Source organism: Lichenostomus cassidix, chromosome Z (assembly GCF_008360975.1).
Source record: "Lichenostomus cassidix isolate B80296 chromosome Z, HeHo_3.0, whole genome shotgun sequence".
NCBI classification, from domain to species: Eukaryota; Metazoa; Chordata; class Aves; order Passeriformes; family Meliphagidae; genus Lichenostomus; species Lichenostomus cassidix.
Genome location: NC_139511.1, coordinates 73,137,620 through 73,151,660, shown reverse-complemented (window position 1 = coordinate 73,151,660; position 14,041 = coordinate 73,137,620). Strand labels below are relative to the sequence as shown.

Genomic DNA, 14,041 nt, shown 5'->3' with positions numbered 1-14,041 from the left:
CACCGGGAATGCCCTGCTAACACTCCTCTGTCTGTGCTTCATCCTAGGGCACTAAATGAGAATATGGCCAATAGCATTGAAGATCTTATCGGGATCCCATTCCCGAACCACAGCAGCGAGGTGCTGTGTGGGTTGAATGAGCAGCGGCATGACGGGCTCCTCTGTGATGTCATCCTCATCGTGCAGGACCAGGAGTATCGCACCCACCGCTCTGTCCTGGCTGCCTGCAGCAAGTACTTCAAAAAACTCTTCACTACCGGCACTTTAACAGACCAGCCCTATGTTTACGAGATTGACTTTGTCAAGCCTGAAGCACTTTCTGCCATCCTCGAGTTTGCCTACACCTCAACCCTCACCATCACCACCTCAAACGTCAAGCACATCCTCAGCGCCGCCAAGATGCTGGAGATCCAGAGCATCATCAACGTTTGCCTTGAAATCATGGAGCCTGACAGAGAAGCTGAGGAGGAAGATGACAAAGAAGACGATGATGATGATGAAGATGAAGATGAAGACGAGGAAGAAGAGGAGGAGGAGGAAGTGGAAGATTTTGTCAATCAGGAGAACCTAACTGATGTACAAGAAGTAAGCTGCCACCAAAGCCCTTCTGAGTCTGATCTTACCGAAGAAGCTTACACAGAAGCACCTAAAGATTTTCCAAATCACTTCCCAGCCAGTAACTCCTCTGGACACTTGGGCATGATACGAGACTTCTCCATTGAGTCCTTGCTGAGTGAAAACTTGTACCCTAAGGCAAACATCCCAGAAAGGAGGCCAGCTCTGTCTCCTTTTGCCCCCAGCTTCTTCCCCCATCTGTGGAATGGCGACTTTAACTCCTTCTCCCAGCTTGAGGAGCCACAAGTAGACAATGGCCCCTTGGATCTGGTGATCAAAAAGAGGAAGATCAAGGAAGAGGAGGAGAAGGAAGACCTGCCTCCGCCTCCTTTCCCTAATGACTTCTTCAAGGACATGTTTGCCAACACTCCAGCAGCTCCCTTAGGGCATATTAAGGCAGAGACTGACTATAGCGCTTATCTCAACTTCTTAAGTGCTACCCAGTTTGGAGGAGTTTTTCCCCCATGGCCCCTGGAGGAAGAGAGGAAAATGAAGCCGAAGGCATCCCAGCAATGTCCCATCTGTAACAAAGTCATCATGGGAGCTGGCAAGCTGCCCAGGCACATGAGGACCCACACGGGGGAGAAGCCCTATATGTGCAATATCTGTGAGGTTCGCTTTACCAGGTGTGTGTTGGTCACCTCTGGCGTGGATGGGGAGTGGGGTGATGGTTTCAGGGGCCACATCATGACCCATGACTGATTTCTCAGCTACACATTGGGAGTTCTTTTCCCCAAAACTAAAGTAGGGAAGAAAACAGGGCATGATCTTTATCCCTTTGGAGGGGAAAAAAAAAAAGGAAGGGAGGGTGGAGGAAGAAAATGAACCTACTGATTTTTGTGGGTTGTGGATGACATCCACAACTCACTGGATCCATCCCCTCACTGGACAAAAGCTTAAATAAGTAACAGGATATTTTCAACCCCACCATAGTTCACCACAGTGGGACCAGAGTGAGCTGGAAAACAGATGGTCAAACAGCCAAGGAGGCTTCATCTCTAATGTGCTGAGAGACGCATTGAGCCGGGAGGGCCATTTAGCCACAGGATGTAATTAGTTTGGGTTTGCACATTTTGGCATCAGTGTAGACCACAACCAAGCTGCACATGTCCAAGTTTGGACATGACAGTATCTGGACTTTCTGGGGCTGGAGCAGCACTAATTATTATGTGTTAGTAGTGCAGTTGGGGTCTCGGCCTCTTCTCCAAAGTAACAAATGACAGGACAAGGGGAAATGTCTTCAAACTTCACCAGGGAAGGTTTAGATTAGATACTAGGAACGATTTCTTCATGCAAAGCACTGTAACAGTCAGCCCAGGACAGTGGTGGAGTCCCCATCCCTGAAGAGATTTAAAAAAAGTGTATATGTGACACCTGGGGACATGGTTTGGTGGACTTGGCAGTGCTGGGGGAACAGCTGGACTCACAGAATCATGGAATGGTTTGGGTTGGAAAGGACTTTAGAGTTCATCTAGTTCCACCCGCTGGACGTGTACAGGGACACCCTCCCCTCTTTCAGGTTGCTCCCAAGCCCTGTCCAGCCTGGCCTCGAACACTTCCAGGGATGGGGTGTCCACAACTTCCCTCGCCAAGTCAGATTTGTCTGTGCAAATCTAATGTTCCAGCCTGAAACCGTGCTCTGCAAAGCTGGGCAAATTTAATCGGTGAGCAGAGACAAATAGATTCCTGGACCTGCTCTTGCTGAGTATAATTAATATCTAATGAGAACAATCTTTACCATAATAATAAAGCTTTCTGACAAGAGCATGGTATTTCAGCTCCTGGCTGCATGTGAGAGAGAGAGCCCTATTAAGCTGGGACGAGAAAACCAGAGGAAAATAATCTGCACAGTAGGCAGAGGCGAGCTTCTGACAATGGCCGGACACCTGGGGTGCTCCTGCATTCAGTCTGTCTTTTCTTCTCCTGTCCCTATGATAATAATCGAATGGAAGATATGCAGATGATGAGAATTTGACCTGAAAATAAATTTCCATGCTCCCCTCCATTAACACAGCAGACACCGTATTATAATGCGGGGAGCATCGTGCCTCGGGCGGGCATGTGCGACGTGAGCCAGCTCACCCTGGTATTTGCAGGGGAAAGGCCACTGCATGGTGATAATTCCTGCCTGCAGGAATTTGGATCTGGCTCCTGCTGGTGCTGCATCCCCAGGTTAGCACTGGGTTGTTGTCTCTGCAGGGTGGGTTCAGCCCCGTGAGCGTGGTGGCATCTCGGACTGGAGGCACCGCCTGGCCAGCCCCATCCTGTGGTCCCTGTCACTCTCTTGTGTGTTGCTGTGGGTGCTAATTGCTGATGAGGAAATAGCCTGGATAGATCCGTCACTGACACCTTGCCTGGATCAGGAATAACAGAGCTGAGCCATCCCAGAGGGCTCCCAAAGTCCTTTACAGAAAAGGGCAGCACTGGTCACTTAGTTTAGGGAAACTGAGGCACAGAGTGATGCTGGTACTGACCACTAATCCAAACAGGTGATGTCATTGTGGTGGAGGTTAAAATCTCCACACAGAGCTGGTCTAGCATGGCCCATTAATAATGCAGGACTAAACCAAATAGTTTCAACATCCCCCATGAGCTCAGCAGCTTCTAAACACAGGGCACAGGGGTATGGGACTTCATCCAAGGGAAAAAAATCACAAAACTGGGACTGACCCAACAGTGCAGTCCCACAACATCACTGATGAAAAAATAGCTGTTTGTGTGGGTCACCCTGTGCAGAGCTGGGTGCTAGAGGGTCTTTTCCTTCTTTAACACCTTGAGAAAAGTGCCTATCTTAAAATACTGGTTTGTTTTTAAGTGTATTTGGAAGGTTTTTGAATAGCATGCAGCTAACTGGTTTTGTTTGGGGTGAGGTTTTTTTAGATGTTTTCATCATTACTCTGATGTGAGAGCTCTCTTTTAGGAAAAAGCATATTTTTAAGCAAAGTTAAGTGATTGAGATGTAGAAAGAGATTTCTGCTGGGATTTCCTTAGTGCTGCCACTTGCATTATGTGTTCTGCTCTCGGGGGGGAAATCCCATGCTTCCTGGCAGCACTGGACTTGCACCCATGATGCTTCACTGGGGACAGGCAAGCTCAGATGGTCCCTTTTGGGGTCTCCTGGGAGTGAGGGTGAAGGGAAGCAGGGGTTCCCAAATGGGATTTCAGTATGAATCAGTCCATTGCATTATTTCTGCATTTAAGGAACTGCGGAGGAAAAATCAGCTGGGGGAATAGAAAAAATATATTTTCCTAGGTGAGGAGTCCCCCAGCTTCCCCCATCAGATCCCTTCCCCTTCACATCAGTGGGATTTGACATTCCCCAGCAAAGACCCCACATGCACCTATATCTGCCACTTCCTCTGCCCAGGGACATCTGATCGCAGGAAGCAGGACTTCATTTAATAGCTCATTAATTTTTTTTCCTTAAACAAAGGCTGCTTAGCTTCTAGTCTGCTGTTTTACCCTGCTAGAACACCAGAGAAAGCTGCAAATATTTCAGCTTTTCCACCAAGACAACCCCAGAGTGCTCAAGGAGATACTGTTCCAGCCAGAAAGGTTAACATTATTTGTTCCTATTATTTGTGTTGTGACAGCTCGCAGAGCCCTAATCGCTCTCCTAATGCAATTGCATTAAGGTTATTCACACACACGGAGCGTGGATCTCCGTCGGAGAGAGCCTCCAGCTCAGCTCCCAGCTCACAAACCCCGTGTTCCCCATGCCACATCCCCCCTGAGGTGCTCCACCACAGAGCATCTCAGCCCCCCAGCCCCTGAGCAGCTCCAGGTAGAGCCATAAACCTCTCTTGCATTGCCTGGAGAAGCTGCCGGGGCAGGGAGGATTGGGTTTCTCCCTGTCTGCTGCCAGAGATGGGTAATAGCCTGAAAAGAGCTTCGCCTGTATTTACATTATACAGTCCTGGCACGCGGCGTGTTTATTAGGAAAAGCGATCCTGCTAGGTTAAACATTACATATAGAGGTTTAAATTAAATTATAGGTGGGGCCGGCAGCTCTGCTTTTTATTAACATTTCCCACCGCTTTGCAGTGTGAGCCCCCCATCCATCCATGCACGAATTTGCTGCGATTCTCCGTTTGGGGTGAAGTTGTCTCTGTTCCTGCTTTGTCTGCTGCTGCTGAGCACCAATTCCAGCCCCTCCAGGGTAAATGCACCCTAGTGAAAACCTTGGGGTAACACCAGCTCTAAAAATGCCAGAGTGGGAATGAGCTTGGCACAGGGACTGAGAGAAGCCTTTTTTTAAAGTCTGCCTAAAAAATCTGTAGGTGCAGGACCAGGCTGGGATCAGTTTCCCAAAGGCAATAAAGCATCATCTGGTGAAGAAGTGACTCTCCTGCTAGGGATACTCCTTTGCATCCTTGATCCTGAGGGATTGGTGAGAGCAGGGAAATCCAGCCCAGGGCTGCATTTCTCACGGTGTGGCCAACACCTCTGTGCTGGCCACCAAAAAAACTGTTTCAATATGTGGCAAAAATTAGTTCAAAGGCAGCACCTTACAAGTTTTGAGGGCTTGACCTCCCAGAAGAAACAGATTTTAATAATAATAAATTTTAATAATAAATTGTATTTACTTTTTATATGAAAATATACCATATAGTTTTATATGGCATATCTGTAATATATAATACATAATACATAATACATAATACATAATATACAATATATAATATATAATATATAATATATAATATATAATATATAATATATATCTAATAATGACATTACTCCACATGTTCTACATATTTTTAGCTTCAATACTAGCACATTGGAGGGCTCATACTGAAATCATTTTTGAAAACGATATTGATTTTTCCCACTTTGGTCTTCACTTGAACTCCACTGCTGCAACCTAGTAAGCAGTGTTCAGCTCAGTTGAGCCACAATCAGCTTCACTTTTTATAATCATAAACTTTAGCTGTGATTTTGGTTTTTTTCCCTTTTTTGGCTGCAGAAGGAAACATTTATTTACTGGGGGAAAAAACAGTGATTGGATTGCCAGCAGGGGAAAATATTCTTGCTTTTAGATGTTCCCCTTAAAACATACATACATATTTTTTTAAGTAAGTGCCATGGGGATGGATATTATGCTATTCCATGGCTGGATTTAAAAACCTCCTCCAAACTGTGTGGGCAGCTGGATGTGTGCTGGCCTTGGAGACCCTGGCAGGGAAGGACAGAATGCCTGGGTGTTGCACCACTGCCAGCATCAGCCTCTGTGCTGCTCCTGCTCCAAAAGAAAGCTCCTGAGACACCGTGTGGTCAGTGCAAGAATAAAAGGAGAGGAAAATCTGCTCCGAGAGGGACTGAATTTAAGCAGCATTGTCCCACATTGTCAGGCTCTCGAATCCCAACTAATTTCCTTATTTGCAGGCTGGAATAGGGCTGTATTTATTTAACATTCCCAAATTTAGATATAGATGGATATATTCCCATATTTAGGTACTTGCTCTTTACAAATACACAGAAGGAGGCTGCAGCCTGCTGGGGGTCGGGATTTTCTCCCAGAGAACAAGGGACAGAACAAGAGGGAATGGCCTCAAGCTGTGCCAGGGAAAGTTTAACTTGGAAAATCAGGAAAAATTTCTTCCTGAAAGGGTTGTCTAGCCCTGGCACAGATGCCCAGGGCAGTGGTGGCATCCCCCTCCCTGTTGGGATTTAAAAGCCGTGTGGATGTGACACTTGGGGACATGGGGTAGTGATGGCCTTGGCAGTTATTGCTGGGGGAACAGTTGGACTCAGTGATCTTAGGTCTTCTCCAGCCTTAATGATTTTGTGATTTTTGGGTTTATTCCAGAGGTTTTTTTCCCTCCAATTTAAGCTGTTTCAAGCTCTCTGGGATGGGTTGCAAACTCCTGACACGGAGGGCTCTGTGTGTGTGATGTTTTGGTGCCCAGAAAAGAGGAGGCGAATGCAAACATCAGCCTGCAAGACCATCCATACATCGGGAGAGGCCCCAGGATGAGCTCCCCACCTTCCCATCACCTCCTCCTCCCTGATCCCAAGAGCAATCCCAACCTGGCCCACACCACCTGACCAAGCCCCTTCTCTTTTGCAGGCAGGACAAGCTCAAAATCCACATGCGGAAGCACACGGGGGAGAGGCCTTACCTGTGCATCCACTGCAATGCCAAGTTTGTGCACAACTACGACCTGAAGAACCACATGCGCATCCACACGGGCATCCGGCCCTACCAGTGCGAGTTCTGCTACAAGAGCTTCACCCGCTCCGACCACCTGCACCGCCACATCAAGCGCCAGAGCTGCCGCATCGCCAGGCCCCGCCGAGGCCGCAAGCCGGCGGCATGGCGGGCAGCCGGCCTGCTCTTCGCCCCTGGCGGCCCGCCGGTGGAGAACAGCTTCGTGATGCCGCCCACGCTGGAGGAGATGAGTGGCCACCTCAGCAGCACGGCCATGTGCCTTCCAGGCCCCAGCCCCAAACACTTCCTGAGCGGGGCCAAGACGCCCTTCAGCCTGCAGGAGCTGGAGAGCCAAATCGAAGAGACGCAGATGAAGCTCTTCAGGCGGGCCCAGATGGACATGGAGAGGAACGCGGGCATCTTCGCCTTCGCGCTGGGCCACAATGAAAACCTCGCTGCCCAACCCTTCTTCCCTCTCCCTGACCCTTGGAGCACAGGCTTCAGTGGCTTGGCAGGGCTCGGCCACGTGGCTCCCATCTCAGAGGCCAGCAACTAAACCCACGCTCGGTCCCACCATGCGTCTGCTCCCGTCCCAGCAAGGCAGCCAGCTCCCTCGGGCCCCTGCCTGCCCTTCTGCGTCATCAGGTTCCCAAGAAACTCTTCATCCCCTCACTGCTGTGGCCTGCCATGGGCTTGGGGCACGGGGCCATCCCTGGGGCGAGCAGGGGATGGGCAGGTGCTGTGCCCCATGGCCACCGGCACTTTAGACTCTGCACTTGGCTTTGGGGCCACTGGGCACTCACTGTCCATCCCACCACTTGTGGCTCTGCCCGGGAAGGCCAGGCCAGGACTGCTGCTCTCTTCAACACTCCCAAAAATGTCACTTGCCTTAGTCCGGGGCTCGGCCATCACCATGAGATGGCTTTTCTGTGGGAAGTGTTCCCCATTTCCCACCTACGGAGCTCACTGGACACTGAAAAGCCGTCCAGACTTGGGTTTGTTATATTGCGTTCCTTAGCCCTTTTGGCCAAAAGGACTTTCCTGTTTTGTTTCTGGTTTTGGTGGGGTTTTTTTCTTTTTAATTAATTCCCATGTCTGGCAACAATATTTATTCTACAAGGGATAAAGGGGAGGTCTAGCAGCCTTGCTAGGAGAGGGAGGATCCTGGCCATTGCCTTTCTCAGCAGTATATCAGATTTACAGGGCTGGTGAAAGCCCTAATCTGCAGCATGAGTTGGGACCTTAAAAACATTAAAAAAAAAAAAAAAAAAATGGAGATAGAAACACACCCAGTGCAAAGCTGGGTGGAAAAGGGGGATTTTACTTATTTTGGTTCTTTAGCTATTTCAAAGTTTCAAAAGGAGAACCAAAGCCTATTTTGAGTATTTTAACTTCAGTTGCTTGAAAAGGTGAAGGAGAAGTTTTGAAAGAATCAGAAATGTTTCGATACTGAGCTTTTATTAAACCCTTGCTTTGAAAAAATGGACCACGTGGGAATTTTGAAATGAAAAAGTCGTTTCAAACCAAAGAGTCAGAATTCGCCGCCACTGACCATTCTAAAATGTCTGGGGTTCTGTCCTCAATTCCCTCAAATTCCTATGTGATAGTGATGAGAAAAATTTGCAAAACACTCACGTGTCCCCAAGTCTGCAGTGTTGATGGGAAAAAATGAGGTGTGCAAATATCCCTGGTGCTTGTCTCAAGGCATGTTTGTGGAAAAGAAGGTCACTGAAGTTGTCTTGATGGTGATACTGTCTACTTGAAAGCAAGTAGAAATGCTGTTTCTTCACTGTTTGTTGGTTCAAAAGTGAAGGTGGTGACATATGTGACAGGGTGCTCCAAGCTGAAGGTTGCCCACGGTGGCCAACAGGTTTGGGGTGATGCCCCAGCATCCCTGCACGCCCCGTCTTGGCCACTCCATCTAGTAATTCTTCTGGGGCAAAAAAAAGTGGCAGATTGGCTGGAATAGCCCTGTCCACCTCCTTCAGCCCCAAACCCATGAGCTACTCTGAATAATAAAGGCTTTAGGTGGCCATCTGCCTCTCAGGGCTCCTCCTAGATGAGCCATGGGAGGCAGATGTGGTGGGACCCACACAGCTGTGGTAGTTCCACCACTGGCTGAGGTGGGTGGTGGGTGTTTTGCATGAAACCAGCACTTGGAAATGTAAATGGTACAAATTAGGGCTTTTGATTTCTCTTTTTACTGTGACCTTTCAACATCAGCAAAATCGAAGGGAATGAGAGGACTGCGGGTTCATGAGATTTTTGGTTTTTCCATCAGTGAACTGGTGGCTGGATGAGAATCTCCCCACTGGAGGCAAGGAGGGGGACACAGGGAGTCAAGGGTTCCACAGCCCCCACGAGGGTGTGAGGGACTTCTGCTCTGAGACCACCTGCAGCAGAATGGTCCCAAGGAATGATCCCAAGTGCCCAACACTCAGCCTCCTCCTCCAAAAGGAAATCCATAAAGACTCCACGTGCAACAAAAGTCAATGGAGAGAAAAAAAAAGGAAGAGGAAAGCAATCTTCTTAAAACTGCATCAAACTTCTTCTTTTTAATCCACATCAACTTCTTACACAAGCGATGTTTTGCGGATGGTTGGTTCCTTCAGGTGTTTTTTTGTCTACAATTTGGAGTCATTGTAAAATATCCAAAGATGCTGAGTACTGTATGATCTGCAAGAACTTGAAGCAAGGTGTTTTTTCTGTCTCGGTTTGTTTGTTAGGTTGGTTGGGTTCTTTTTTTTTTTCCTATATGTCTAAGTGGGGATAAACCTTTGCAATTTTTCTATTTATAACTATTTTTATGTGATTGCTTTATGTACAAAACAATGGAAAAAAATCAAAACAAAAAAGTAGAGAGAAACACACACGTACACAAACAAATTTGCCTTAGTTACTCACGGGACAATCACCCTTAACTTTGATGGATGCTAAAAAGCAGATGGAAAAAAAAGAGACTAGATCATTTTATGTATTTATTAAACTGTATTAATTGATGCTTTTAAATTATAAGCAGGACTTGATTCTCTTGCCTGTGGCCGTGGTGAGAAGGCAAAGCCACCGCAGTTGCTGAGCTGCCAGCACAGCCATCCGTGTGGCTTCAGCTCTGTGGATGTTTGCCTGACACCTCTTGGAAAGGTAGAATAATCAGTTATTAATAAAGCATTGAGCTGGTACGGCCTCCAGCCCGAGGGGCCATTGGCGTTGTGATGCTGATGATGATTATGAAGTTAAGGTTGATTTTCCCGCGTTGGCGCTGGGTTGGGTAGGGCTGGAGGGAGCTGAGTGCTGGCAGTGATCATGTTTTGGGGTGTAGAGGGATGATTAGAGAAAACCCTGTTTCTTCCCATTTTGATGTTGTGTGGTGAGTCCAGGCCACAGGTATCCACATGGGAGCCCAGCTAAGAGTGGAGGTGCCTTCCTGGGAATCTGCTCCCCTTTCCCAACAAGCACAGGTGTAACGAGCACCAAACCTTGGGCTGGAAGGACACAGAGTCCTGTCCCAGCTCACTTTTTGTTCATCTCATGTTGGCTCCTACAGTCTGGCTGCAGCAGGGGCAGCAGAGCAGGAGAGGATTCTGCCCCTCTGCCCCTATGCTCAGGTGAGAGCTCAGCTGCAGAGCTGCCCCAGCCCTGGGAACAACAGCACAAGGAGCTGGAGCTGCTGCAGCCAGGCCAGAGGAGCCACGGAGATGCTGCCAGGGCTGGAGCAACTCTGCTCTGGAGCCAGGCTGGGAGAGCTGGGGGTGTTCAGCTGGACAAGAAAAGCTCCAGGGAGAGCTCAGAGCTCTTGCCAGGGCCTAAAGGAAAAAGACAGGGGCAAACTTTTTAGTGGGGCCTGTTGTGATAGAACAAGAGGAGATGTTTTAAACTGAACAAGAGGAATTCAGTCTAGAGAGAAGGAAGAAATTTTTTACAGTGAGGGCGGAAAAACACTGAAACAAGTTGCCCAAAGAGGTCGTGACTGCCCCATCCCTGGCAGTGTCCAAGGCCAGGTTGGACAGGGCTTGGAGCAACCTGGGATAGTGGAAGGTGTCCCTGCTCAGGTCAAGGGGTTGTACTGGATGAACTTTAAAGGTCTCTTCCAACCCAAGCCCTTTGATGATTCTATGACTTTATGAACACAACTAACACAAACATGAGCCCTGTAAGTTATTCAGGAGTTGCAGAATTTCTTTGTTGTTTTTGAAGGAGGTGCAAAATCCTGGAAAATAAGCTCCAGGTAGGAACAGTGGGAGTCATCCCACATCATTCAGCCATTTGGAAGCAAAGTAAACAGGTACCCTTGTGCCTATTGAGACACCTACATATTGACGCATTAATTTTGGTTGTCCTGCAACCTGCAGTGTGATTTCCAGCCTTCCTCTGAAGCCATCCTGGCTCTAGAGGGCGGCAGGTACTGATGGAAGGTGATTCACCCCACCCACGCTGGACCTCCCAGGGCTGGGATGAATCACTTTTGGGCACCTCTCTGTTACCAACCAGTGTGTTCTGCTTTCCCATAGCTCGGTGAGATAAAGTTAACCACAGGCGGGGAGGTTCCTACCACCACCGCTCCCTGCTCTCTGTTCAGTTGATGGGACAGTCCCTGGAGAAACCTTTCCCAAGAGGATGGGATGCTGGCACAGCCCAGGGAACCAGGTCAGGCAGCCTGATTCCTTCCCAGTCCATTTTAATGGAGAATGCAATGGGAAATAAAGGTTGAAGTCCATCCTCCCAAGCCTAGGGAACAGGGATTCAGGCTCATAGGTCATACACCCTGCTGCAATCCCAGTGAAACATCCCCAGTTCTTACAGCCACAGGATATTTTCCTTCCTTCACACATCTGAGAAGAGCTCCACAGCATCACATGCTTGGGCAGGGAACCAGATCTGCAGGCAGAGTCCAAAAACCTGCCTTGGGAAGATAGAAATACCAATCCCCCACCCAGGATGGGTGTTTGGTTGTTGAGCAGCTCCTCTGTGCTTGGACCTGCAGGACCATGGCAGGGTGAGCCCATAAACTGTGAGTTTCTGAGCACAAAAAAAACCCCCACAAAATGAAAATTATGTGAATGACTTTTAAGCTATTTAAATACACTTAGATTTTTTTTTCAGGTCTTGTTGCTTTTAACCCCATTTTATGCTCACATCCTAATTTGCTTATAACACCACCACAACAACAATAACAACAAAATAAAGAGATAGATTTGCGATTGGAGGGTGAAAAAGAAATCTAAAAAATTGCTCAGAGGAGCTGTGCATTAATCAGACACATGGGAATCACAGGAAGAAACCAGCTTCAGTAAAAGCTTGTTAGCAGCAACATATGGCTGCATGCTTGCTCCTGAACAGCTGCTGTTATCTGCTGGAGCATCCAGGCTGCAGAGGGGGAACAGCACTGGGGTGATGCACGCAGCGTTTGCTCAGACCAGGTGTTGCTGCCAAAGGAGCATCTCCTGGCACGAGTGGCAGGGAGCCGGATGGGCAAACCCTTTCCCTGGGCTCAAAACGCTTTGCTGAGCATTGCAAGAGCCTCTTCCTGCAGTTGTGCAGAAGGAAATTACATACCGAAAAAATATTTGTGTTTTCAAAACGGAAGAAAGAGCCTGCAGTTTGGGAAGTGAGAGGATTTTCCATTTGGCAGTCACCTGCCAGGGGAAAAAAAAGAAAAGTGGAATAATTTTGCAAAGTACAGCCTAAAATGTTTTAGACTTGAATGTGTCAGCAGGACTCCTGGTGGCACCAGTGGGGCTGCAAATGCTGCCCATTCTCTGCTCCACCTGTGCTCTGCCTGTAGCCCCCTGGAACCTGCTATGCCCCCATCCTTTTCTATCCATTTTGGAGGGGGATAGTGCTTTATTTACAGCCTCAGTGCCCTGAAGCTGGAATATTTTGTGGTTACGGAGGAAACTTTTAAGATAAGAGAGTAAATGAAGCAGAATCCCAGCCATCTCTTTTAAGAAAATGCTGTTTGGCAGCAGGTCACCCACCTGTGGCTGGGTTTTTAAGATCTGTTATTCCCTTTTGGTACCTCTGACTGTGTGCACCTTGTTGGTCTTCACCTGAGTTTCTCTCCAAGCCAAAAACAAAAAGGGAAGAACTGAAAAAAAAAATCAATATTTGTAGAAGATACACCCGATATAGTCTGAGCCCGAGTGAACTCATCCTCATCCCACCTCCCAGCCCCACCTCTGGGATCTCCAGTAGAAGGAGATAAAATACCTGTGGCTTGGAAATACCTTTTCCCCCCGTGTTTTCCTATGTTGAACCAATGTTTTACATGACTTGCACTATTTGCTGTAGGGCAGGATACTGTTTAGGTTTCTTTGTTCTGGTCTCTTGTTCGGTTGCGACTCCTCTTGGCAGTCCTGTACACGTACCTGCTGCACATCTTACACCCCTGGAGAAAATAAACTGTTACCTGAAGCACTGAGTCTGTCGTGTGTCCTTAACGCTGCTCTGGGGATGGGGAATTCAGATCTCAGCATCAGATTAGTGCTTGGACTTGATGATCTTGGGGGTCTTTTCCAGCTGAAGCGATTCGGTGATCAAATGAGGGTGTGTGGGGTTATGGACCATTTTGTGGTGGCCCTGTGGGGTGATCCTTCATGTGGCATCTGGGCTGTCACCACCAGGGTGCAGGGGCTGAGGAGCAGCCCCTGGTGATGCCCAAATGAAGACAAATGCAGAAAATCCAGATAAAAACTATAATACGAAAGTACAATCGTTCGGGTTTTGCTTTTCCCCATTTCGGCACATCTGCTTGCTCAGCTCCCTGCACACTCGAACTCTGACTGCCCTCGTGTGGTGGCCTGGAGGCAGCTCTGCCACTGGAGCGATGCTGGGGACAGCAGAGGGCTGGGACACACATCTGGAGCAGTTTTGGGGGTCTCAGTTGCACCAGCACATGCAGGACCCTCCATCATCTCCCATCACACCCAGCCACATCTACTTGCCAGGAAAAGGAAATAAAAACATCAGCCACATCCAGAGGGTGTTTAATGGTTGGACTTGAGGATTTTAAGGGTCTTTTCCAACCTAAACGATTGTATGATTCTAAGAATTTTTTACATCTCAATTAACCACAGCCAGGTAATAAGGCCAGTGAGGCTGGGAGCATGCCACAGCTGTCAGTGACCTTATGGGAATCCTGATTTTTAGGAAATTATTCCTGAAGGGTAGGCCAGGACAGGACCCTCTGATGCCCAATGCAGCCTCAGCTGATATTTCTCACTTTCCCTCATGGTACCTAATGGTTTTGCCATGGTACCACTAATAATTTTGCTCACT

General features: G+C 48.1%; 1 protein-coding gene across 2 annotated transcripts in view; it reads left to right on the top strand.

Annotated features, from left to right (window-relative positions):
* ZBTB7C (zinc finger and BTB domain containing 7C) overlaps positions 1-13,177 on the top strand; it is a 133,569-nt gene extending 120,392 nt beyond the window's left edge. For both annotated transcript variants that reach the window (XM_085042031.1, XM_085042032.1), the window contains exons 4-5: positions 48-1,241; positions 6,686-13,177. In XM_085042031.1, coding sequence (XP_084898157.1) covers positions 48-1,241; positions 6,686-7,322 — 1,831 coding nt within the window. In that variant the 3' untranslated portion in view covers positions 7,323-13,177. The remainder of the gene's footprint in view (positions 1-47; positions 1,242-6,685) is intronic.
* Positions 13,178-14,041: the final 864 nt, after the last annotated feature.